A 21460-nucleotide genomic window follows, 5' to 3' on the forward strand; every position below is an offset into this window, starting at 1 on the left:
CCCAGGACAGGGAGAATTCAGGACAAGGAGCAGCCAGGCACAGGCAGCACACAGATTTTGGGAAGGAGGGGTTGGAATGACACCTCGCCATGGAATCTCAGCATTCCAGGTGCCTCCTCCCTCCCCCTCTCCCCCGCCCGCCGTGGGATCTCATCCCGGCGGGACAGGGCCGGGATTTGGCCGCGTTTTCAGCCAAGGAACCCCCCCCCACCCCCACCCCCGGAGGCCCTCGCGCCTCTTTTGATCCCGCATCCAGCGAAAAGGGTGGAAAAAGGGTGGAAAAATGCCGCGCCGAGGCCAGGGCGGCTTGGAAAAAGGGAAATGTTGTCCCGGGTTTGGCCCCATAAACGCCGCCTGTTCCATTACAGCATCCGCGGCTGGGACGGCGAGGAGGGAAAGGAGAGGGAGGGGGGACGACATCCAGAAAAAAAAAAAACAAACCTCGCTGAGAACACCCAGGTGGCAGCAGGACAGAGCCACCCTGTCCCTCACCCTGTTGGGGTCACGCAAGCGGTGGCCAGATGGTGGCTTTGGCACATCCCGGTGCCAAACTGGGGGGGCAGCTCTGGGTGGGTGCCCCCCTCCCCCTCCCCCCTGGCCGTGTCTGCCACGTCCCGCTGGCCACGGCGAGCTGGCACGGAGCCCCCCCTCGGCTTTTGCCAGCCCGGCTGAGCCCGGCCCAAGGCAAACAGGAGCGGCCGGGATGGTGCTACCGAACGGGGGCAGGGTCTGGGGACAACGGGGACACGCGGGGTTGGGTCCCCCCCACTCCCCGTCCCGGAGAAGCCCAGCAGCCAGACGGGTGTATAAGAATTGTATATTTTTTGTAATAAATAATGTACAAATCCGCCCAAATCGGGGCGGAGGTGGCACAGCAGGGAGGGATTTTATTCGCGTTAACCTTGGTGTTTCCTCCCCCCTCTCCTCCCCCCCCCAAAAAATCCGGTTTTTTGTAGGATTCAGGGATGAAATTCTCCCGGGGGTTCCAGGCGGGGACCCTCTTGTCACGCCCGCCCCTTCCCCAGTTTGCTCCCACCCCTCTCTTTTTTTTTTTTTTTTTTTTTTTTTTATTTCGATCCCCACCGCGGGGCTGAGCACCAAGAGGAGGCAGCGACAGCACCGGGGGGGGGGGGGGATGGCGGGACCCCCTCCCCACGTCCCCGCTGTCCCCTACCCCCTGTTTCCCCCCCCAGCTCCGCGTGTCCCCCCAATCCTTCGGGCGTTATAAATGAGCGCGGCCAAAAGCGACAAAAAGGGGGAAAAAAGGAGGGGGGAGGCGACAAAGCAGAGCCGGGGAGGGGACACGGAGGAGACTCAGCGCTGTCCCCTCAGCCGGCCCGGTCTCCGCTGGCTACTGGGGGTCCTGCGGGTGGGTCCGGGGGCTCCGGAGGCGAAGTCCATCACCTCGGGGGGAGCGCGGCGGAGCTCGGATCTCCCCATTTCCCTGCGGATCTCCTCCAGCGCCTCAGCCGGAGCGATCAGCAGGCGCTGGAAGAAACTTTCCCTGCCCGGTGGCCGCTCCTGGCAGCTGAAGGTGACGGCCGTGCCCTCACCCGCTCTCATCTCCCTGGAGAATCCATCCGAGGTGCCCGCGAAGCAGCGGCCGATGGCGATTTCCTTGGCCAGCCGAGGGTTCTGGTCCGTCACGGTGTAAATGCCGTAATTGTGACCCAGCGGGTCCAGAGGGGCCAGCATGGAGAAAGCTCCCGTGTGGTTGTTCTCGGCCAGCGGTGGGTGGCGACTCAGGTAGTCCCCCAGTAGCCCATTGATGGCCGTGCGGCGACAGCTGCCCTGGGGGATGATGGACACCAGGGTTCTGTCCACCAGGTTCTGGTCGAAGAGCATCCCGCCGCACTTGAACTCCACGCAGGCTCCCGAGGTGTTGTCCAGCAGCGGATCCCGCACGCTCCGGCTGTCCCGCAGCCCGTAGAGCTGTCCCCGAGTGCGGGGGTGGCTGCCCCCGACATTCCTCGACCTCACCATGTACTCCTGCGGCCCCTCCAGCTGCACCTTGATAAAACACGCCCGGAACTCCTGTGGGTTGGGCCACCACGCCAGGTAGTCACCGGTCCAGGAGGTGACATCGCTCTCCTTGAAGGGCACCACGTTGTACTCGTACTTGTCCACCTCCACGCGGTAGAAGCGCAGGTGGTTGGCGCTGACCGGCGCCTCCTCGCACTCCCGGAGGCTCCGGTAGGAATAGACGGGCCCGTTACTCTCGTCCACGTTGTTGGGGTCGGGTTTGGCCACGTTGATCTGGAACGCCGTCTTCTTCAGCGCCGCGTCCTCGTGATCCGAGCGCCGGTAGCCCAGCTTGCCCAAGTAGGGCTGCGCCACCCCCACGGCGTTAGGGTTGAGCTTAGGGCTGGAAGCCACTGCTTCCAGCTCCTCGCCACCCAGCGTGGCCGTGACCAGGGCCGTGTAGGCATCGGGGCGCTGGCTATCACAAAAAGCGGGCAAGCAGGCGCCGTTGGGACCGGTGACCACGCTGTCGAAGCGGCCCCAAGCCCGCGGGTTGCTGGGGAAGCCGGGCTGTGGCTCCAAGTTGATGAGGCTGACCACCACCCCTTCCAGCTGCTCGTAGGGGTTGAATTTCTCGTTGCTGTAAGCCCTGACTTTGACGAAGCAGCGGCGATCCTCGGGCACGTCCAGGTTGAAGAGGCGCCGCTCGCGGATCTCCAGGTTGCCCACCAGGAATGTTCTCTCCTCCCTTTTCCTCCGGCTACCCCCGGCCGGCCTCAGCACGCCCTCCTCCTCCCACAGGCCGCTCTCGGGGTTCAAGGACCACAACTTCATCTTGTCCAGGTGCTCCGCCATCCATACCTGCCCCGCGTCCATCCTCACCTGCACCAGCCCCGCCTGCAGCGCCGCGCCGCTGTCTCCTTCTCGGAAATCCACGGCGAACATCCCGTAGGTGCGCAGGGGGACGATTTCCCCCTCGGAGTTAGCAAAGCTCAGATCGCTGGAGGCTGCGCTGGCCGTGGCCATGTCCCTGGGATCCACGAAGGTGACGCTGGCTTTGACCGTGCCGTTAAAAACCTCCCCGGATGGCCGGAGGAAAACTCCGGCCGGCAGCACCAGCTCCCCGACGGGCTCCCGACCGCCGGATTCTCCCAGAGGGATCGCGTTGCTCTGGCCACCGTCCAGCTCCACCGGCTCCTTCTTTCGCAGCATCTTCACCTCCTGGTACACGGCTCCTCCTCGCCGGTCGAAGGGCAGCACCTTGACCGTGTCCACCAAGCGCTGCTGGCCGTCCACAAAGCGAGTGACCAAACGCCGCGTGTCCGGCGGCACCTCGATGGTGAAGGAGCCCTGGTAGCCGGTGAACCCCACTTTTCTCGCCCCGAGGAAGATGTGGCCGAAGCGCAGCGGCTCCCCGGTGTCCGCCGCCGTCACCCGGCCCTGCACCAGCACCCTGGGCTGGGCACAGGGCCCACAGCCACACTCGGCCACCACCTTGACGGGCAGCACGGAGCCGGCGCACGGCACCTCCCGCAGCTCCATCCTGCGCACCCCGCAGCAGCGCCCCGACTCCTCCCCGCACCCCCCGGGCTCTGCGGGACCCCTCGGGCACGGCGAGGCCGGGCAGCGCCCCACGTTGTAGAAGCGAGAGCCGCTGGCATCCTGCGGGCACTCGCTGGGCAACTCCACCAGGCTGGGCTCCGGCTCCGCCCTGCAGCTCTGCTGGCCCTGGGCTAGGGGGGCACGGAGGGGGTGGCATTAGAGGGGTCAGGGGGGGTCTCGCCACCCCGGAGGAGCCCCCCCAGTGCTCCCTCACCCAGCACGGTGAGCTGTGCGGGCGCTGAGCGGATGGCACCGGCCTCGGAACTGGCTTTGCAGTGGTAGGTGCCAGCCTGCTGCGGTGCCAGCCCCCGTAGCTCCAGGCGACCGCTGGTGCGCTGAGTTGGCCCCTCCAGCAGCGTCCCGTTGTGATACCTGCGGCGACAAAGCGACAAAGCGACAGGGCTCAGCGGGGACAATACCACCAGCACCGCCTGTGCCCGCTCCGCCCGCTGTGCCACCTCACCAGAAATATTTTTGGGGCGCGGGGGTGCCCGAGGCTTTGCAGCAGAATGTCACGTCCTGCCCGGCTTCCCGCACCTTGGCCGCGGGGTGCAGCACCATGTAGGGCTTCTCTGCAAAGGGGCGAAATAGCCAGCGAGCCCATGGGCACCCCAGGCTAGCCCTCGCCCTGCCAGGGGTGCCCCCAAAGCCACCCCCGCCTTCTCACCGAGCCGCCGCAGCCTCAGGTGCGCCACGGCCACGCCTGAGCCGTTGGTGATAATCGGTGCCAGCCCCGGGGCGAAGCCATCGCGGTGGGCACTGAGGTTGGCGGCGGGGCCGGGGCACAGCCCCGAGGCCGTGAATCGCCCCTGGGCATCGCTGCGGGCTAGCAGCACGTCCGGCTGGCCATCCAGGTAGATGCGTGCATCGGGCAGTGCCACCCCGCTGGATGTCACCACGGTGCCATGCAGCGTGTGCCCGGGGCAACCTGCGGGATGGGGTGCGGGGGACGCGGCTCAGAGCCCGCAGAGGGCAGGGAGGGGTGGGTGGCACCGCGGAGGGGGCACCTGGGGAGCACCTGAGGGTGTTACCTGGGCAAGGTGACGGGGGACATTTCTGCGTCTCGGTGGCACGGCCGGGACACGGCGGGCTCTTGGAGGTTCTGCAGCTCCGGCGCCGGACGCGCTTTCCGGAGCTGCCGCAGCTGCGGGAACAGGGACCCCAAGAACCCCATTCCGTCCAGGTGGGCTCTGAGGGGACATTCCCGGTGGGAATCGGGTCCCCCAAAATGTCAAGTCACATCCCCGGGGCAGAGGAGCCAGAGGTGGGTGGCACCAGGTGGCACCAGGTGGCTTTTCCCACCTGCTCCTTCCGTGGGGGCTGAGAGGGGGATTCAGGTCCCTGGAGAGACCCGTGCCTTTGTCACCTGCGGTGCCACCCCTGTGCCACCCCTGTGCCACCTCACGGCCATCTCCAGCAGCGATTCTGCGGCCACCCCGTGTCCCCTCCTCAGCAGCACCCAGGGCACAGGTGAGTGGCACCGCAGGATTGTGGGGTGCCCACCTGTGCACAGGTGAGTGGCACTGAGCGGTCCAGGGGTCTCTATCTGCACACGGGTGAGTGTCATGTACCTGGGCAGGGCCTGGCACTGCACGCCCGGCCCACAGGTCGGTAGCACTGGGGGGTTCAGATGTCCCTACCTGCTATCCTCTCAGGCATAGGGATCTGTACCTGTGCACAGGTGAGTGTCCGTACCTGGGCAGGGTTTTGGGTCCCTACCTGCGCCCAGGTGAGTGTCCGTGCCTGCGCCCAGGTGAGTGTCCCTACCTGCACCCAGGTGAGTGTCCGTACCTGCGCAGGGCCCACTGCACGCGCGCCGCTCCGTGGCCTTGCCCTGGCAGCGCAGCTCCTTGCGCGGGGCGGGGCTGCGCGCGCTGCGGCAGGTGCGCGTGCGGCTCTGCGTGCCCCAGGTGCCGCAGGTGCTGCGAGAGCAGGGACTCCAGGGCGACCAGTGCGACCAGTAAATGTGTCCTGTCGGGATACTGGGGGTGACTGGGAGTGGCGCACACCGCGGGGTAAGAGGGGCAGCGGTGATCTCACCCCTGCGCTGCGCCACAGGCGGGGCACAGGTGGGACTCAGGTGTGACACAGGTGGGACATAGGTGAACTAGAGATGAGATACAGGTGAGACACTGGTGAGATACAGCTGTGATACAGGTGGGATACAGGTGGGCTATGGGTGGGATTCAGGTGAAATAGAGGTGAGATACGGGTGAGACAGGTGAGATAGAGGTGACACACAGGTATGACATAGGTGAGACACAGGTGTGATACAGGTGGGATTCAGGTGAAATACAGATGTGACGCAGATGTGACGCAGGTGTGACAGGTGAGACACAGGTGAGACACAGATGTGACATAGGTGGGACACAGGTGGGACACAGGTGTGATAGGTGTGACAGAGGTGTGACACAGCTGCCCCCGGAATACCCCAGGCACTCCCCAGGTGCCCCCCACGTACCCCAGGTACCCCAGCTACCCCCAGGTGCCCAGGTACCCCCCAGGTATCCCAGGCACCCCCCAGGTACGCAGGTACCCACCCAGCGGGCACAGGAAGCGCACGTGGTAGTTGGCACAGGCCGTGCCCGGGGGCTGCTCGCGGTGCAGGCAGCGGAAGCCGCGCTTGGGGCTGGCATGGACCAGCTGGCCCAGGGCCTCGGGCAACTGCCAGTCAGTGCTGCGGGCCTCGATGGCCACCGGGCGGGCACACACGCGGGCACCGTAGTAGAAGCGGATGGCTGCCAGGCTCTCGTGGTCACCGTCACCGCCCGGGTGGTCGATGTTGAACCACGATGTCCACTCGGCACCTTTACCTGGGAGGTGGGGACAGAGAGGGGACAGAGAGGGGACAGAGAGAGAGGGGACAGTGTGAGGATGGGGTGGGGACAAGGTGGAGACAGAGAGGGGACAGAGAGGGGATGGAGTGGGGATGGCATGGGCATGGTTTTGGGATGGTTTGGGGACAGCGTGGGGACAGTGTGGGGACAGCGTGGGGACAGCGTGGGGACAGTGTGGGGACAGAGTGGGCAGAGGGAGTGGGGATGGAGGGTCGGTCACGTCTGAGGGTCACTTGGCTGGGAATTGTCCCCTGGCTCAATGGGAAAGGCAGGATGGTCACCACCAAGGGTGACACGGGGTGACAATGTCACGGCGGTCACCACTGAGGGTCAGAGGGAGGTGACAGGAGGCGGAAATTGTCCCCTGGGTCAATGGGAATGTCACAGTGGGGTGGCACAGGGTGGCACAGCCCCTGGGGATCCTGCAGGGGACACGGTGGCCAGCAGGGCCCTGGGGGTGGCCGTACCTGCCGTGCCCAGGTCCAGCTCCTCCAGGTCGGGCGCGGCTTTCCGGGGTTTTGTGCCAGCCTTGCCCGGCTCCGAGTCGTTCTCCAGTGGCTCTGGAGGACACAGAGGTGGCACTGCCACATCCCCAGGGTCCGTCCCCACCGTGTCCCCTGCCCTGAGCCCCCCAGTCACAGGGGACAGGATTTGCAATGTCCCCAAGGCCAGGCTGGTGGTGTCACGGAGGGTGGGTCGCGATGTCCTGGTAGCCAGGGGTGGCCCCAGGGGTGGCCCCAGGGGTGGCCGAGGTTTGAGCCCATCCCACATCCACGGGAAACATTCCCGGCCAGCTCCTGGACAAGGACACGAGCCACATCCCCTGCCACTGAGGCCAGCAACACGGTGTCACCGAGCCCCAAAGCGGGAGGTGACAGGTAATTGGGCTCTGGGTGCACAGCTGGGGTGTCCCCACAGCTGTCCCCGTGTCCCCAGGGCTGGGTCTTCCCACGGGATTCAGCAATTCCAGAGGGGATGGATGTGGCACGAATGTGCCTGGAGCCACCTCTGTCCCCTGTCACCCATTGGTGACACCCTGGATCACCATGGGCACCCCACGGGCACTCCATGGTGGGGGCACCGACCCTGCCACCTCCTGTCCCCTCCCCAGGGGACAACGGCCCCCGTGGCACCTGCAGGGGGCTGGGATTTGTCCCCAGAACGGGGACATCTCCGACTCGGTGGCACAGGGACTTTGGGTGATCCCCACGGGGTCCAGCTGGGGCTTCTGTGGTGCCAGGTGTCCCTGTCCCATCCCTGTCCCTGTCCCATCCTTTTCGCTTTTCCCTTTTCTCTTTTCCCTTTTTTTTGCCCTTTTTCGCCCTTTTCCTTCTCCCTCCAGCACCGCCATCCCGGCCAGGACAAAATTCCCAAATCCCCATCCACCTCACTCCCTTGGCAGGTGCCATCTGTCCCACCCCACCCGGTGCTACCACCCCGTGCCACCACCCCCACCCCCTTCCCCCTCCTCATTCCCACTAGAAACCCCCCAAAATCCCATTAAAAAAAGCCCAAACCCCCATTTTTTCTTTTACCTGCAGCCCCCGCCCCGCGCGGTGCTCCCAGCTGTGCCAGGACCGCCAGCTGTGCCAGCAGCTGTGCCAGCTGTGCCAGCTGTGCCAGCTGTGCCAGCTGTGCCATGGCTGCTCCGGGTGGCGACTGCGGACTCGGCTGGAGCTGGCCCGGTTTTTATAGGGCGAGGGTTCGCCTCTTTTCCAGCGATTCCTGGAGCCGAGTCAGGGACGGGAGCCCTGCCCGGGGCCCGCGTTTGTTTTCGTCGAGCTGCTAAAATTGGATGCGCTCGGGAATGCGGCGGGGAGGGAGAGAGGGAAAAAAAAATTTAAAAAAAAAAGGAAAAGGAAAAAAAAAAAGGAGTTGACGGAGGGCTGGAGATGGTGGCGGTGCCCTTGAGGATATGGAGGTGACAAAGTGGGGACACTGCGGGGAGGTTGGGGATGTCCCGGATTTTCCCAAATTCTCCGGTTTATCCTCCCCTCAAATCTCCGGTTTTTGACCCAAATGTATGGCTGGAATCTGGGAGTTTGCCGTCTGGAAGGGATTGGAGGGGGACTGGGATGGACTGGGAGGAACTGGGAGCCCCAAATTCCCCCAAATTCCCCCAAATCCCCCCACATTCCTTATTTATCCATCACTGAAATTTGGGAATTCGCCCTCTGGAAAGGATTGGAGGGGGACTGGGATGGACTGTGAGGAACTGGAAGGTCCCCAAATCCCCCCTACACGCCCCATTTGTCCCAAATCCATCAAAATCTGGGAATTCGCCCTGATTTGGGGGCACTGGAGGAACTGGGAAGGGCTGGAGGGGATTTGGGATGAACGAGGGAGCCCCCGACCCGCAGCCAAAACATCCCAAAACATCCCAAAAGCTCCCAAATCCGCCCCCGAATTCCCTCTCATCCCTTTTCTATCCCAAATCCATCCGCGAAATTTGGAAATTCTCTCTGATTTGGGTGCAGTGGGAGGAACTGGAGAGGATTTGGGATGAGCGCGCAGCCCCGGCCAGCGGAAATCCCGGCGAATTCCCCGCGAATTCCCGGCATTCCGGAGCCTCCCGAACCCCCGGGCGGGATTTGGGGTCACGGGCACCCAGACCCCAAAGACGGGACAGAGGGGACAGGGGACAGTCCCCAGGGGTGGCTCCGCACCCTTAGGGACATCCCATGTCCCTTTCCAGGGGTTTTTGTGGGAGTTTTTGTGGGGTTTTTTGTGGTGTTTCAGCCCCACGGGTCCCCGATGTCGCCGTAGATGGGTGATAGGGGAGGTGACACAGCTCTGTCCCCAACAGAGGGGTGGTGGAACCTCCAGGGGGTCCCCAAATCTTGAATTGAGTCTCAGGACGAGTCCCTAACCCAAACCGGGGCCACCGAGGTCCCCATCTCCAAACAGCCCCCGCTGAGGGGCCACCCGCGCTGGATTTTGGGGTGTCACAAGATCACATTTTATTCCAGGTCTCAGGGCCACCAATGTTTTATTTGGGGTGTCCCAGGGCCACCAGCACCTTCTTTTGGGTGTCACAGGGCCACCAATGTTTTATTTGGGGTGTCCCAGGGCCACCACTGCTTTATTATTTGGGGTCACAGGGCCACCAGAGCATTTTTTGGGGTCTCAGGGTCACCAGGGCATTTTTCGGAGTCCCGCCGGGGCAGTTTTTGGGGTCACATATTATTATTTGGGGTCACAGGGCCACCACGCAGTCGCTGCCCGGGTACTCGGCCGGGCTGATCCCAAATTTCCGCCGCAGCTCCTCGGGCACGAAGCGCCCGGCCAGGAAATGTCGCCGTCCCTGGAAGCGCCGCGCCACCTCCTTGGGGGCCGCCAGCGACACCAGCACGGCCGGGCTGATGTCACCGCTGTCACCAGGGCCGGCCGTCCAGCCTGGGGACAGCCACAGGGTCAGGGGACACCGCGGGGGACAGCGGCGACAACAGGCGACAGCGAGGACAACAGGGGACACAGCCCACCCTGGGGGACAGGAATAGGATCAGGGGGACATCGGGGACAGTGGGGACAGCGGGGACAACAAGGAACAGAGGGGACACAGCCCATCCTTGGGGACAGCGACAGGGTCAGGGGACACCGCGGGGGACAGCGGCGACAGCAGGGGACAGCGGGGACACAGCCCACCCTGGGGACAGGGGCAGGGGGACACCCGGGGGGACAAGGGGGGACACAGCCCAACCTGTGGTGACATGGAGAGGGGACAGGGGGGACAACAGGGGACACAGCCCACCCTTAGGGACACGGGCAGGGGACAGAGGTGGCACCAGGGGACACGTGCCGCCCTTGGGGACACACGGAGTGGCTCAGGGGTGACCTGTGGAGACAAAGAGGGGCTCAGGGGTGACCTCAGGCGACACACTGGGAGCAGAGAGAGGGCACGGGGGGTGACACAGGGAGAGCACAGGGGGGTCATGGGGAGGTGACACAGGGAGGTGGCACCGCCGCTGTCCCCGCACGCTGAACCAGTGTCCCCCACGGTTCCACCCGCGGCCGTGCCAGGAGCTGGGAGGTGACACGGCCAGGGCGGGGTGGGGACACACGGGTGATGACAATCCCAGACACGCGGCTCTTTGGGAATGACACATCTGGGCACGACATCTGGGGATGACGTCATGTCTCCGGCCGGGCACTTTGTTATTTCCCGTGGATGCCCCAAAATTCGTCAGGATCGTCGCGGGGGGGCGGGGGGGGGCGGGGATGTCCCCACTCTGCCAGGGTCACCTCGGGGACTCCGGGCGCTGAGCCCGAGGTGACACCGCCACTGGCGCGGTGACAGCGGCGTGGGAGGAGCAGCGGGAGGGGAATACCTGCGGGGACATCGGGGGGACACGGGGACACTGGGGAACACCGGGGGACACCGGGGGGACACCAGGGGGACACCAGGGGGACATCGGGAGACATCGGGGAGCACCTGAGGGGACATCCAGGCTGACGATGGGGATTCGGATGTGCCTGAGCGTGGCCAGCATGGCCGCGCACGGCTCTGTCCCCTGGGCCACCTCGGCCACCTCAGCTCCCAGCACCGCGTCCACCACGGCGTTGTAAGCATCATTGATGAGCTGCACCTGGAAGCGACAGCGACATTTTTGAGAGGTGTCCCCGTGTCACCCCATGACGCCACAAACCCCGTTTTCCTAAAAAAAAAAAAAAAATAAAAAAAATAAAATTAAAATAAAAAAAAAAAATCCGCCCCCCCAAGTGGAGCCGGCACCGAGGGAGGGGCGGAGGAGCCGAGCCCGGCACGCCGAGACGAGCGGCCCGGGCCAGGGCTCCGATTTTTGGGTCAAATTCCTCCGTTCCCAGCGCTGGGAGATTCCAAAAATAACAGAGCCGGTGGCTGCAGGCAGCGGGAGCTGGATTTCATGGAATCCCCGGGATCCCAGCGGCGGCGGGATGGGGCGGGGAGGGGGGGAAAGGGGAGGGAAAAGGGGAGAAAATCTGATTTTGGGGGAGTTTGGAGGGGAATTTTGGGGATTTTTGGGGCTCGTGAAGGGGGAAAAGGGGAGGGAAAAGGGGAGAAAATCTGATCTGGGGGGTTTGGGATTCGGGGAGAGAAAAAAGGGGAGGGAAAGAGGGAGAAAATCCAGTTTGGGGGGATTTTGGAGTTCAGGAGAGAGAAGGGGAAGGAGGAGAGGAACAAAATCTGATCTGGGGGAGTTGGGGGAATTTTGGGGTTCGGAAGGGGGGAAAGGGAAGGAGAAGAGGGTACCCAGGGGATTTGGGGTCACCTCGGTGGGGAGGTAGGACAGAAAGGGGATGTCCATCTTCTCGCACTGCGTGGTGAAATCGCGGAACAGCGGGTCCGGGGAGCGCTTGGGGTAGAAAATGGTGGGCTCGTAATCCTGGGGGGAAAACATTAAAATAAAATAAAAATAAAAATGAAGAGGGGATGAAGGGCAGGAGGAGGAGGGGGGGGTACCCACGAAGGTGCGCAGGTGGCGGGCACACACCAGCCCCAGGGCGCCGTTCTGGGCCGGCCCGCACAGCACGAGCAGCGTGCGCTGGCGGCGGGGCAGCGACAGCAGCGGGAACGCCTGCGGGGACACGGGGGTGGCACTGTCACACGGGGGGGTGGCACTGTCACACGGGGGGGTGGCACTGTCACACGGGGGGGTGGCACTGTCACACAGCGCCCAGGGTAAGATGGAGGTGGCACATGGAACAGGATGGGAATGGGATGGGATTTATGGGATGAAACTGGAATTGGAATTGGATGGGATTTATGGGATGGGATTTACGGGATTGGGATGGGCTGGCATCCACAGCAGCCCTAGGACTCGGAGTGGGATGAAACAGGAGCCGAACTGGGATGAGGATGAGGACGTCTCCAGGGGTGGGATGAAGATGATGCCAGCGGAGCGGGGGGGTGAGGGTGGTGCCTGTGCTGGAATTCCAAGGTGGGATCAGGGACATGTCCCGGGTGGGACCGGGAAGATGTCCCGGGTAGAATCGGGATAATGCCCGTGGTACGATCGAGGAAATGCCCACACCGGGATCAGAGTGATCTCCCAGTTGGGACCGGGATAATCCCCAAACCGGGACCAGGGAAATGTCCCGGGTGGAGTTGGGATGATGCCCAAGCTGAGATGTCCCGGGTGGGCCGAGGACGCTGCCCGGGCCAGGGCCGTGCCCGTGCCCCCCCCCCCCCACCCCATCCCGCATTCCCGGATCCCACTCGGGGAGGGAGGGAAGGAGGGAAGGAGGGAGGAGGTTCTGTTTATCCACTGACGGATTTTTTCCTGCTCATGGATCCTGGCTCCGGGACCCATCCCCAGTGCCCGGAGCAGGACGCGGCCCTGGTAGCCCAACCCTGGCCCTGGTAGCCTTGGCCCTGGCCAAGAACCTCCTGGCAGCGGGGACACCGCGGGGGGAGCCGGAGCTGGGGTGTCCCTGAGGAAGAGGAGGATGCTGAACCCCCCCAGGTGGGGTCAGGGATGCTGCAACAGCTCCAGCACCAAAATATTTCAATATTTCACCAAATATCTGTTCCTCGGGAATAGCAGGGAAGGGCCGATGGAAAAGCTGAGGCGGGCGCGGAGCTCTCGGCAGCACAAAGCTGCCCTTGATGCTTCCTCCTCCTCCTCCTCCTCCTCCTCCTCCTCCCATCCCAGCAGCAGCGACATCGCCAGGGCACGGGGACACCTGGGGACACCTGGGGACCCCCCATGGCTCCCTCCCCTCCCCCAACCCGCAGGAAGGGCCGAGCATCGCCCCCTCCCCCCGCCATGGGGACCCCAGCCCTGGTGCGGTGTCCCCAACACTGGCGTGGTGTCCCCAGCCCTGGTGAGATGTCTCCAGCCCTTTTAAATGTCCCCAGCCCCGGTGTGGTGTCCCCAACACCGACATGGTGTCCCCATCCCCTGTGAGATGTCCCCAGCCCCACCTTGGTGACAGCCACGGCACAGGCGTGTCCCCAGATCTCGATCAGCTGCTGCCGCCCGAAGCGATAATCCTCGAGCAGCTCCTTGTGCATGGCCTCGGCCTCGGCCTGGCTGCTCGGGGACATCAGAGGTGACACAGCTGTCCCAAACTCCCCAGGAGAGGAGCCGGGACCCCGCTCCACCCCAGGGATGGGATTTGGGGCCATCAGAGGTGACACAGCTGTCCCCACCCCCCCGAGAGGAGCCGGGGTCCCAGGCTGCAGGGTGGTCCCACCTCATCCAGGCTGCCCCACGGACCAGCCACGTCCTGGCAGAGCCCAGAAATCCTTTGGTCATTCCAGCACGGCCCCAGCAAACTCCTGGTTCCCCCATTCCCACATCCCATCCCTTGGCTGTCCTGATAAACCTGCCAGGAAAGTTGCATCCCAATCCCATTGGTCCCATCCAGTCCCATCCCTGTCCCCAGTCCTTTGGTGCCCTCTAGTGAGTCCCAGCCCTGTCCCAGCCCCACACGGGCGGTCTTGGGGACATGGAGGGGGGGGGAATGGATGTGAAGGGACCGAGCGGGCCCGGAGCCCCTCCCGTGGCGAGCGGGGGTGGCAGGGGGTGGCCAGGCCCAGCTGTGTTGTCCCTCACCCAACAAAAGGCACAATTCCTCCCGTCCGTTCCCGGAGCAGATTGTCCCCAATCGCTGCTGGCAGGGACACTCCTGGCCCCGGCCCCGCGCTGGCAGCGACCCCGGGGCGGGGACACGGCCGGGGCTCCCCGGGAACGGAGCCCAGTCCCTCATCCCAGTTCTACATCCCAGTTCTACACTGCATCCCAGTCTCACATCCCCGATCCACATCCCCGATCCATATCCCAGTTCCACATCCTTGATCCACATCCCAGTCCCTCATCCCAGTTCTGCATTCCAGTCCCACATCCCGACACTTTATCCCAGCTCTGTGTCCCCTCTGCATTCCACCTCAACGCTCCAGTTTGACATCCCAGCTTCCCATCCCAGTCCCGTATCCCGGTCCCATTCCTCGTTCCCGTCCCGCCGCTCCCCACCGGCACAGCCCGGCCGCGGAACCCCCCCATTCCCTCCACGTGTCCCCGGTGTCCCCAAGGGTCCCCATCACTGCCCATCCCGCTCTCCCCCCTGTCCCCCCTGTCCCATCCCGCTGTCTCCGCTGTCCCCTCGCTGTCCCCTCCCGCTCTCCCGGACCATCCCGGCCACAGCCATGCCGACCCTCGATTCGGTTGCTCCGGCAACAGCGGCGGCTCCGCGGGTACCGAACCCTCCCCGGGCCCGGGGGACACCGGTGAGGACCGGGACTCTGCCCGGGGGTGCTGGAACCGACCCGGGGCAGCTCCCGGGACAGCGGGAGGGTCCCGTTCCACCCCCGGCACCGAGAACGGGGCCCGTCCCGGGACAGCCCCGGCTGAACGGAACCGCCCGGAGCTGCCGGTTCTACCGGGAGGGCTCACCTGAGGTACCGGGGCGGCTCCCGGGAGGGGCAGGACGAGGAGCTCATGGCGGGGAACGGGACGGGAGCGGCGGCGGAATCGGAGGTTGGACTGGACCCGGTGGGAACGGCGGACGAACTGAGCCCTCGGCAGGACCAGACGCGGCGGGAGCTGCACGGAGCTTCCAGCTGGACCGAATCCGGTGGAATCTCCGCGGATCCTCCGGTCACACCGGATCCCTTGGGAATGCCGAGGATGCTCCGGCCGGACCGGGGGCGGCTCTCGGCGGTGCCGCCCCGGGGGAGGTGGCTCCGGTGTCCCCGCCCCGCTCCTGGTCCGGCCCCGCTCTCGGGAACGCCGCCCGTGATTTTCCCTCCCGGGAATTCCACACTGTGCTGGAATTTTGGTGTTGAACTCCCCCAGATCGGTGCTTTCCCAGCGGGATTCGCATTCCCGGGATCGGGGGACACGCGGTGGGGGAGACATGGACACGGCCCCTCCCTCCATCCCAAATTCCCAGCCCGCATTCCCAGGAAATTCCGTCGGGAGCTGCCCAGTTTCAGGGGGAGACAGGGGGTTGTCCAGAGAAACGCGGTTCCCAATCCCAAAGGGGATCCCAAATTCCCAAGGAGGATCTGGAATTCCCAGAGGGGAATCCCAATTCACAAAGAGGGACCCCAGTTCCAAAGGGAGATCCCCAATTTCCAGGGCGGTTCCCAATCCCACAGCGGGATCCCAATTCCCAAAGAGGGATCCCAAATTCCCAGGGGGGTTCCTAATCCCAAAGGGGAATCCCCAATCTCCAGGGGGTTGTTCCCAATCCCAAAAGCATTTATGCATTTATTTCATTTATTTATTAATTATTTATTAACTATTAACGAACAGAAGTTGGAACAAGCTCGGGATGGAAGGGGGGTTGGAAACAGCCTGGAAAACAGGAAAAGACGGGGGGAAAGCTGGGGGAAAAGCTGGGAAAGGGCAGGATTTGGGGATTTTGGGGGGTCAGACGTAATTCTGCAGCCCGAAGTTCTGGCGGTCCAGCTCGGCCTGGGGCCGCAGGAAATAGAGCTCGTCCAGGGTGGGGGGCACCCAGCGATCCGTGTGGAAACGGGATTCTCCCACCTGGAAAAACGGGAATCCTGCCGGGAATTGTGCTGGGAATTGCACTGGGAATTGTAGGGAATTGTGTCAGGAACTGCAGGAGGAGCCACCCCGGGGCGGGTGAGGGATCACATTCCCGAGGGATTCTGCCAGCCTGGAGTGATCCCAAATCCCAGGGGAATCTCAGAGAGGCAGCTCCCCTGTCCTGCCCCTTTTTCCCCCAGGAATCCCAAAATCCCATTATTCCCACTGGGAGTCCCAAACCTTCCAGCCTGGAGTGATCCCAGATTTCCAGGGGATCCCATGGAGCCGAATCCCTCGGGATGGATCCCACCAGATCATTTGGGTTGCCTGGATCCCATGGGATCACAAAGGGGAATCCCCCCCCACCCCCCATAATTCCCACTGGGAATCCCGAACCTTCCAGCCAGGAACGTCCCGCATGATCTTGGCCTCCTCGTCCAGGTTCTCCCGCAGCATCCGGAGAGTTCTGTGGGACAGAGGGCAGGGAGAGGGGATCCCACCCCCAAAGAGAGGGATCCCAGTCCCAGAGGGAATCCCAATCCCATAAAGGGTGATCTCCATCCCAGGGATAATCCCAATCCCAGGTGTGATTCCAATCCCAGGTGTGATCCCAGTCCCAAGGGGATCTTAATCCCAAAGGGGATCCCAACCCCAGAGAGTGTTCCCAGTTTCCAGGGGCGATCCCAATCCCACAAAAGGCGATCCCAGTCCCAGGGGATCCCGCCGTTCCCGTACCTGCGGTCGGACTCCGCCTGCAGCAGCGGCATCAGCGCGATCCGAGCCTCCAGCTCCTCGATCAGCAACCGCCTGCACGGGAACGGGACTGGGATGGGACTGGGAGAATTGGGAGCGACTGGGAATGGGACTGGGAGCGACTGGGAATGGGACTGGGAATGGGCACTGGGAGGTGCCCGGAGCCATGTGGGAAAAGCCCATCCCGGAGCCAGAAGTGCCGGAAGCCCCGGGATAACCGGGATAACAGGGATAACCGGGATAACCGGGCCGGGGATGGCGGGGGTATGCTCGCAGCGTCACCTGCGCTGGCGGTTCCACTTGACCAAGGTGTAGTATCCGAGCAGGAGGCTCCCGACGCCGAGCGCGAACAGGCTGTACCCTGAGGGCAGTGAGGGCAGCGGGGGGGGCGCTCAGCGCGGCGCCCTCCCTGAGGCGCCTTCCCCGTCCGCCCCTCCGCGCCGCCCGCCGGGCTCACCTGAGAGGCCGCGGCGCGGGAGGTGCCGTTTGTAGTCGATGGGGCCGTACCCGCCCGGCGGAGCCATGTCCTGCTTCACCTTCGGCGCCGCCATTGCGGCGCTGCTCGATGACGTCACGGCGCCGCGCCGCCCGCCCAGCTCTCGCGCGCGAGAAATCACGTGGTGCAGTCACGTGGGCGGCGATTCTCCGATTCCCCCCCCGGCAAATCCCACGGGAGCCGCGCGAGGAAAACGGGGCTGGAAATTCCCTAAGAGCCCAAATTTTCCTGTCCCTCCAAATTTGGCTTCACTCGCAGCGGGATCCATTCCATGATTCTCTTTTCCCAATCCCACAGCTCCGGTGACCGGGAATTCGGGATAATTCCATGGGAATTCAAGATAATTCCATGGGAATTTGGCACAATTTTACGGGAATCTGGGATAATTCCATAGGAATTCAGGATAATTCCATGGGAATTCGGGATAATTCCATGGGAATTCCCGTGTGGCCATGGCTCTTCCCAGGCTGCCGAAGACACTCCAAGAACTCGGATTTAATCTGGAATCGAGGGAAAAATAAATCTGGGAATGTCCTTGGCCTGTTCTCCTTCCAGAGGGACACGATCCAACGGCTGAGTTTTCCTGGAACGTTCCAGTGAAATCCAAAGATGCTGGGGCAGGAAACCCAGGTGGGAATGAAGAAGAGTTTGGATTCGTGCGTCTGAAGATGCTCCACCCATGAAATTCCATGGAAAAGCCACAAAAAATCCCAGATTTTTGCTGTCTTCTTTTCCTGTTCTTCCGTTTTCCTGGGAATTTTTTGGGAATAAACCTTGGCAGAGGAGGGAGGAGATCCGGCTTTGGGTGATCCATGAGATGCATCCTGATCCCTGAAATCCTGGGAATTCTCTGTTTATAGTCATTCCAATGCCAACCCCCTAATTAATAATTAGTTAATTATTAATTATCTATTCCAGATCCTTCCGCTGGCGGGATTAGTGAGCATTATTACATTTTGGGATTTATTCCGGAATATTTTGAGTCACAACAAATTCATGGGGGGAAAAAAATCCCACCCTGCTCTCCGTCATTCCCAAAGGAAGGGGAAAAAGGAGCCAAATTTGGAACTTTTTCCCAAAATCTCCCCAAATTTCCTCCATTTCACCCCCCCTCCTGTAGCCCAAATTCCCAGATTTCCATCTGGGATTGAATTTTGGGAAGTCAATTCCAATTCTTCCCTCCAAAATAAAGGGATAATTGGCCAGAGGAATCCAGGAGTAAAGGGAGAATTCCAGAAATGAGGATAAAAATGGACATGGAATAAAACCCAATCCCAAATCCGCTGGAATTTTGGATTTCCTACATTTTCCTCAGGAATGGCAGGTACAGGAATCCCTGGAATATAAAAAATTTGGGCAATCACCTTTTTTCCAAGTTGGGAATGCTGAGGAAGAAAAACCTTGGATAGAAAAAATTTCCAACCCCCCCTTTTGTTTTTCTGGTATTTTTTTTTTCTTTTCCATGGCAAAAATCCAAATCCCGAAATCCAAGAAAAAAAAAAAAAAAAAAACAAAAAACCCCACACCACAGCTCCCGAATTCCACCGCGGGAATTTTCCCATGAAAATCCGGGATTATTTTTTTTTAAATTTTTTATTTTACAAGTTGCTAAAATCTAAAGTACAACGGTGCTTCCTCGTTATCCGCGGTGTCCTAGAAAAATCCCAAAATCCCGGCGGCTCCGAGCGGGAATTTTATGGCTTTAGGGACCCCCTGGACCCGGGGGCCGGAGCCCCCCCGGAACAGCCCATGCAGCAAAGCTCGGGAAGAGCAGGAAAATGGGAAAATGGGATCCAGGATCCCCAGGGATCTGTGGGAGTCGAAGGGTTGGGTGGGGTTCCCGTGGATCTCTGGGATTTGGGAATTCCAAAAGGGAATCCAAGAGATCTCAGGGATTCCATAATTCCAAAAGGGATTCAAGATCTCTCAGGGATCTGGGAATTCCAAAGGAGATTCAGGAGATCTCAGGGATTTGAGAATTCCAAAGGGAATCCAACAGCCTCAAGGATTTGGGAATCCCAAAGATCTCAGGATTTCATGAATCCCAAAATGGATCCAACCGATCTCAGGGATTCCAGAATCCCCAAGGAGATCCAAAAGGCCTCAGAGAATCCCCAAGGGGATCCAGCAGCAGGAATAAACCCAAGATTTGTTCCCAAATTCCCCCCTCCTCCACCATTCCCAAACATTTTCCTTTCCAGGGCAGAATTCCACAATTCCCACACGGGAATTTTCTGTTTCATTGAGATTTTTTTTTTCCTTGTTTTTCCCTTTTTTTTTTTTTTTTTTTTTTTTCCTGGAAAAAGGAGACCCGGAAGAGGTTTGGAAAATCTGTATTGAAGACCTGGAACAACTTTGAACCTGAACCATCCCAAACCCCCCCAAAAAAACAACAACAAAAAAAAAAAACCACGGGAACATGGAATTTTGGGAAGGAAAAACCATTCTGGCATTCCAACATGGAATCTTTTCCCAAGATCAATCCCAAATTTGGATGGAATAAAAACAAATCCTCCAAATTCCCAGCAACATTCCAAGGAAAAACTGGTAAAAACCACGTCAGAACCAGGCTGGATCCCAGGAGCTGCATTCCAGGCGGGAATTTGGATTTTTCCAGCTACATTCCAGACTGAATTCTGAGTTTCAGCCCCATTCCATAAATTATTTTGGATTTCCAGCCTTATTCCATAAATATTTTTGATTTTTCAGCCTTATTCTGGGTGGGAATTCTGAGTTTCGACCTCATTCCATAAAATCTTTTGGGTTTCTCCAACCTCATTCCATGCTGGATTTTCCCTCCCCTTCCAAACAAATCTCCCCCAATTTTTTTGGGGGGGATTTATCCTGAATTATCCATCAAAAAAAAAATAAGGATGGAACATTTGGAAGTGTGGACACAGAGACTTGTTTGGATTTTTAATTCCAAATCCTTCAATTCCAACATTCCCGAATATTTTCACAATCCAGGGTTGGCTGAAATTCCAATTTCCAAGGGAATTCTGCTGGGATCCAGAAAGTTTTGACATTGTTTTTATCCCATGGAATCCTTTTGCTCCCATTTCATTCCCTGGGGGTTTTTTTTGTTTGTTTTTTTTTTTTTTTCAGGAATCATCCAAACACAGGAATAAACCAACCCCTAAAAAAAAAATATGGATTTTAATTGGAGCAGTTTTGTTGGGATTTTTTGGGGGAATAAATGAACTTTTTCCAAATGCTGGCATCCATGAGGAAAAAAAACCAAAAAACACAGGAGAGGAAAATCCCCCCTGAACCAACCCCAAAAAATTCCATGTGGGAAAGGAACGGCAACTTTTCCATCAAATCTGATGGAATTTACAGAATTCCACGTCACCCCTGTGTCGGCATCTCCCAATCCAAGCCTGGAATGAAAAGAAAACTCCAAATTCCAAATTTCCAACCCAATTCCCAAATTTGAACTCTTCACATCCCTACGGAAAAAAAAAAAAACAAAACAAAATCTGCATCCAGGAGGGAATTCCGGGTTTTTTTTAATCCAACGAATCCCAGTTTGGAAAACGAGTTTTGGATTTTTTTTTTTTTCCCCCTAACCTAAATCCCTAAATATTGAAACGCCAGGAAAAGTGGGGAAAGTGGGGGGTTTTGTCACTCAGGATGATCCCGAAGGAATTCTTAGCTTCAGCAATTCCTAAGAAAATAAATCTGGCTTTTCCTGAATTTTTTCCCCTTTTTTTTTTTTTTTTTTTTTTAAATATATAGATCTCTAAATTATATATATTTATAATTTCCCCAAGAAAATTTCCCAAAGAATTCTTCTAAGGCCTGGAATTCTGCCCCTTGGATTGGTCTGGAATTCAGGAAGAAGCCCAAGGAAAAAGAGGATGAGAAACCAAAATGAAACCAAACTGGTCCCAGATGGATTTTGGGTTGAACCTCTGGAATTCCAAAAAAAAAAAAAAAAAAAAAAAAAGGAAAATTCTATCCCAAATGGATACAGGAGGATGCTTGGGATGCCTGGAAGAACCGGAATCACGGAGGGAAGGATTGGGAATGGCTGGAATTCCCGGTGAGAATCGCTCCCAACCCTCCCTGCCTGCATCAGCTTCTGGAATTCCTATAAATTTTGGAATAATATCCCTCAAAACAACAACAGAAGAGGAAAAAATAAAAAAGTAATAACCAACCAACCTAACCAACCCTCCCAAAGGAAAAAAAAAAAAAAACTTCCCCAAAAGTTTCGCTTTGGAGTCTCTGGGAATCGTCAGGAAGGCCCAAAATTCGCGGGATGAGAAAGAACCAAAGGCGGATTTTTTGTTTGTTTGTTTGTTTGTTTTTTTGTGTCTCTCAAGGTT

The 21460-nt window shown here is 59.7% G+C and overlaps 3 protein-coding genes and 1 long non-coding RNA gene across 7 annotated transcripts; 1 reads left to right on the forward strand and 3 right to left on the reverse strand.

The window, feature by feature from the left end:
* Window positions 1–1182: 1182 nt before the first annotated feature.
* CILP2 (cartilage intermediate layer protein 2) lies at window positions 1183–9244 on the reverse strand. Its single transcript, XM_088179085.1, has 9 exons — window positions 7937–9244; window positions 6869–6961; window positions 6105–6377; window positions 5356–5535; window positions 4596–4754; window positions 4232–4492; window positions 4028–4136; window positions 3779–3936; window positions 1183–3695 (listed from the first exon to the last, which is right to left on the reverse strand). The coding sequence occupies exons 1-9, from the start codon at window positions 8040–8042 to the stop codon at window positions 1315–1317; spliced, it is 3720 nt and encodes a 1239-aa protein (XP_088035211.1). The 5' UTR covers window positions 8043–9244; the 3' UTR covers window positions 1183–1314.
* Window positions 9245–9373: 129 nt separating this feature from the next.
* On the reverse strand, window positions 9374–15047 carry YJEFN3 (YjeF N-terminal domain containing 3). 3 transcript variants are annotated; one of them, XM_088179087.1, is made up of 6 exons: window positions 14777–15047; window positions 13306–13414; window positions 11846–11956; window positions 11651–11764; window positions 10834–10987; window positions 9374–9797 (listed from the first exon to the last, which is right to left on the reverse strand). In XM_088179087.1, the coding sequence occupies exons 1-6, from the start codon at window positions 14821–14823 to the stop codon at window positions 9598–9600; spliced, it is 735 nt and encodes a 244-aa protein (XP_088035213.1). In that variant the 5' UTR covers window positions 14824–15047; the 3' UTR covers window positions 9374–9597. The 3 variants fall into 3 exon arrangements, with proteins under 3 accessions (XP_088035213.1, XP_088035212.1, XP_088035214.1); XM_088179086.1 differs by having other exon boundaries at window positions 9374–9884; window positions 14777–15039; XM_088179088.1 differs by lacking the exon at window positions 11846–11956 and having other exon boundaries at window positions 9374–9884; window positions 14777–15039.
* Window positions 15048–15586: 539 nt separating this feature from the next.
* On the reverse strand, window positions 15587–17245 carry NDUFA13 (NADH:ubiquinone oxidoreductase subunit A13). Its single transcript, XM_014887182.2, has 5 exons — window positions 17091–17245; window positions 16916–16994; window positions 16616–16687; window positions 16277–16346; window positions 15587–15877 (listed from the first exon to the last, which is right to left on the reverse strand). The coding sequence occupies exons 1-5, from the start codon at window positions 17182–17184 to the stop codon at window positions 15758–15760; spliced, it is 435 nt and encodes a 144-aa protein (XP_014742668.1). The 5' UTR covers window positions 17185–17245; the 3' UTR covers window positions 15587–15757.
* A 124-nt stretch (window positions 17246–17369) lies between these two features.
* Window positions 17370–21084, forward strand: LOC148221173 (uncharacterized). 2 transcript variants are annotated; one of them, XR_015808530.1, is made up of 2 exons: window positions 17370–17759; window positions 19436–21084. It is a non-coding gene; the product is annotated as an uncharacterized LOC148221173 (long non-coding RNA). The 2 variants fall into 2 exon arrangements; XR_015808531.1 differs by lacking the exon at window positions 17370–17759 and adding an exon at window positions 17766–18453.
* The last annotated feature ends 376 nt before the right edge of the window (window positions 21085–21460 follow it).

The sequence above is a fragment of the Sturnus vulgaris genome, chromosome 26 (assembly GCF_052056855.1).
Source record: "Sturnus vulgaris isolate bStuVul1 chromosome 26, bStuVul1.hap1, whole genome shotgun sequence".
NCBI classification, from domain to species: Eukaryota; Metazoa; Chordata; class Aves; order Passeriformes; family Sturnidae; genus Sturnus; species Sturnus vulgaris.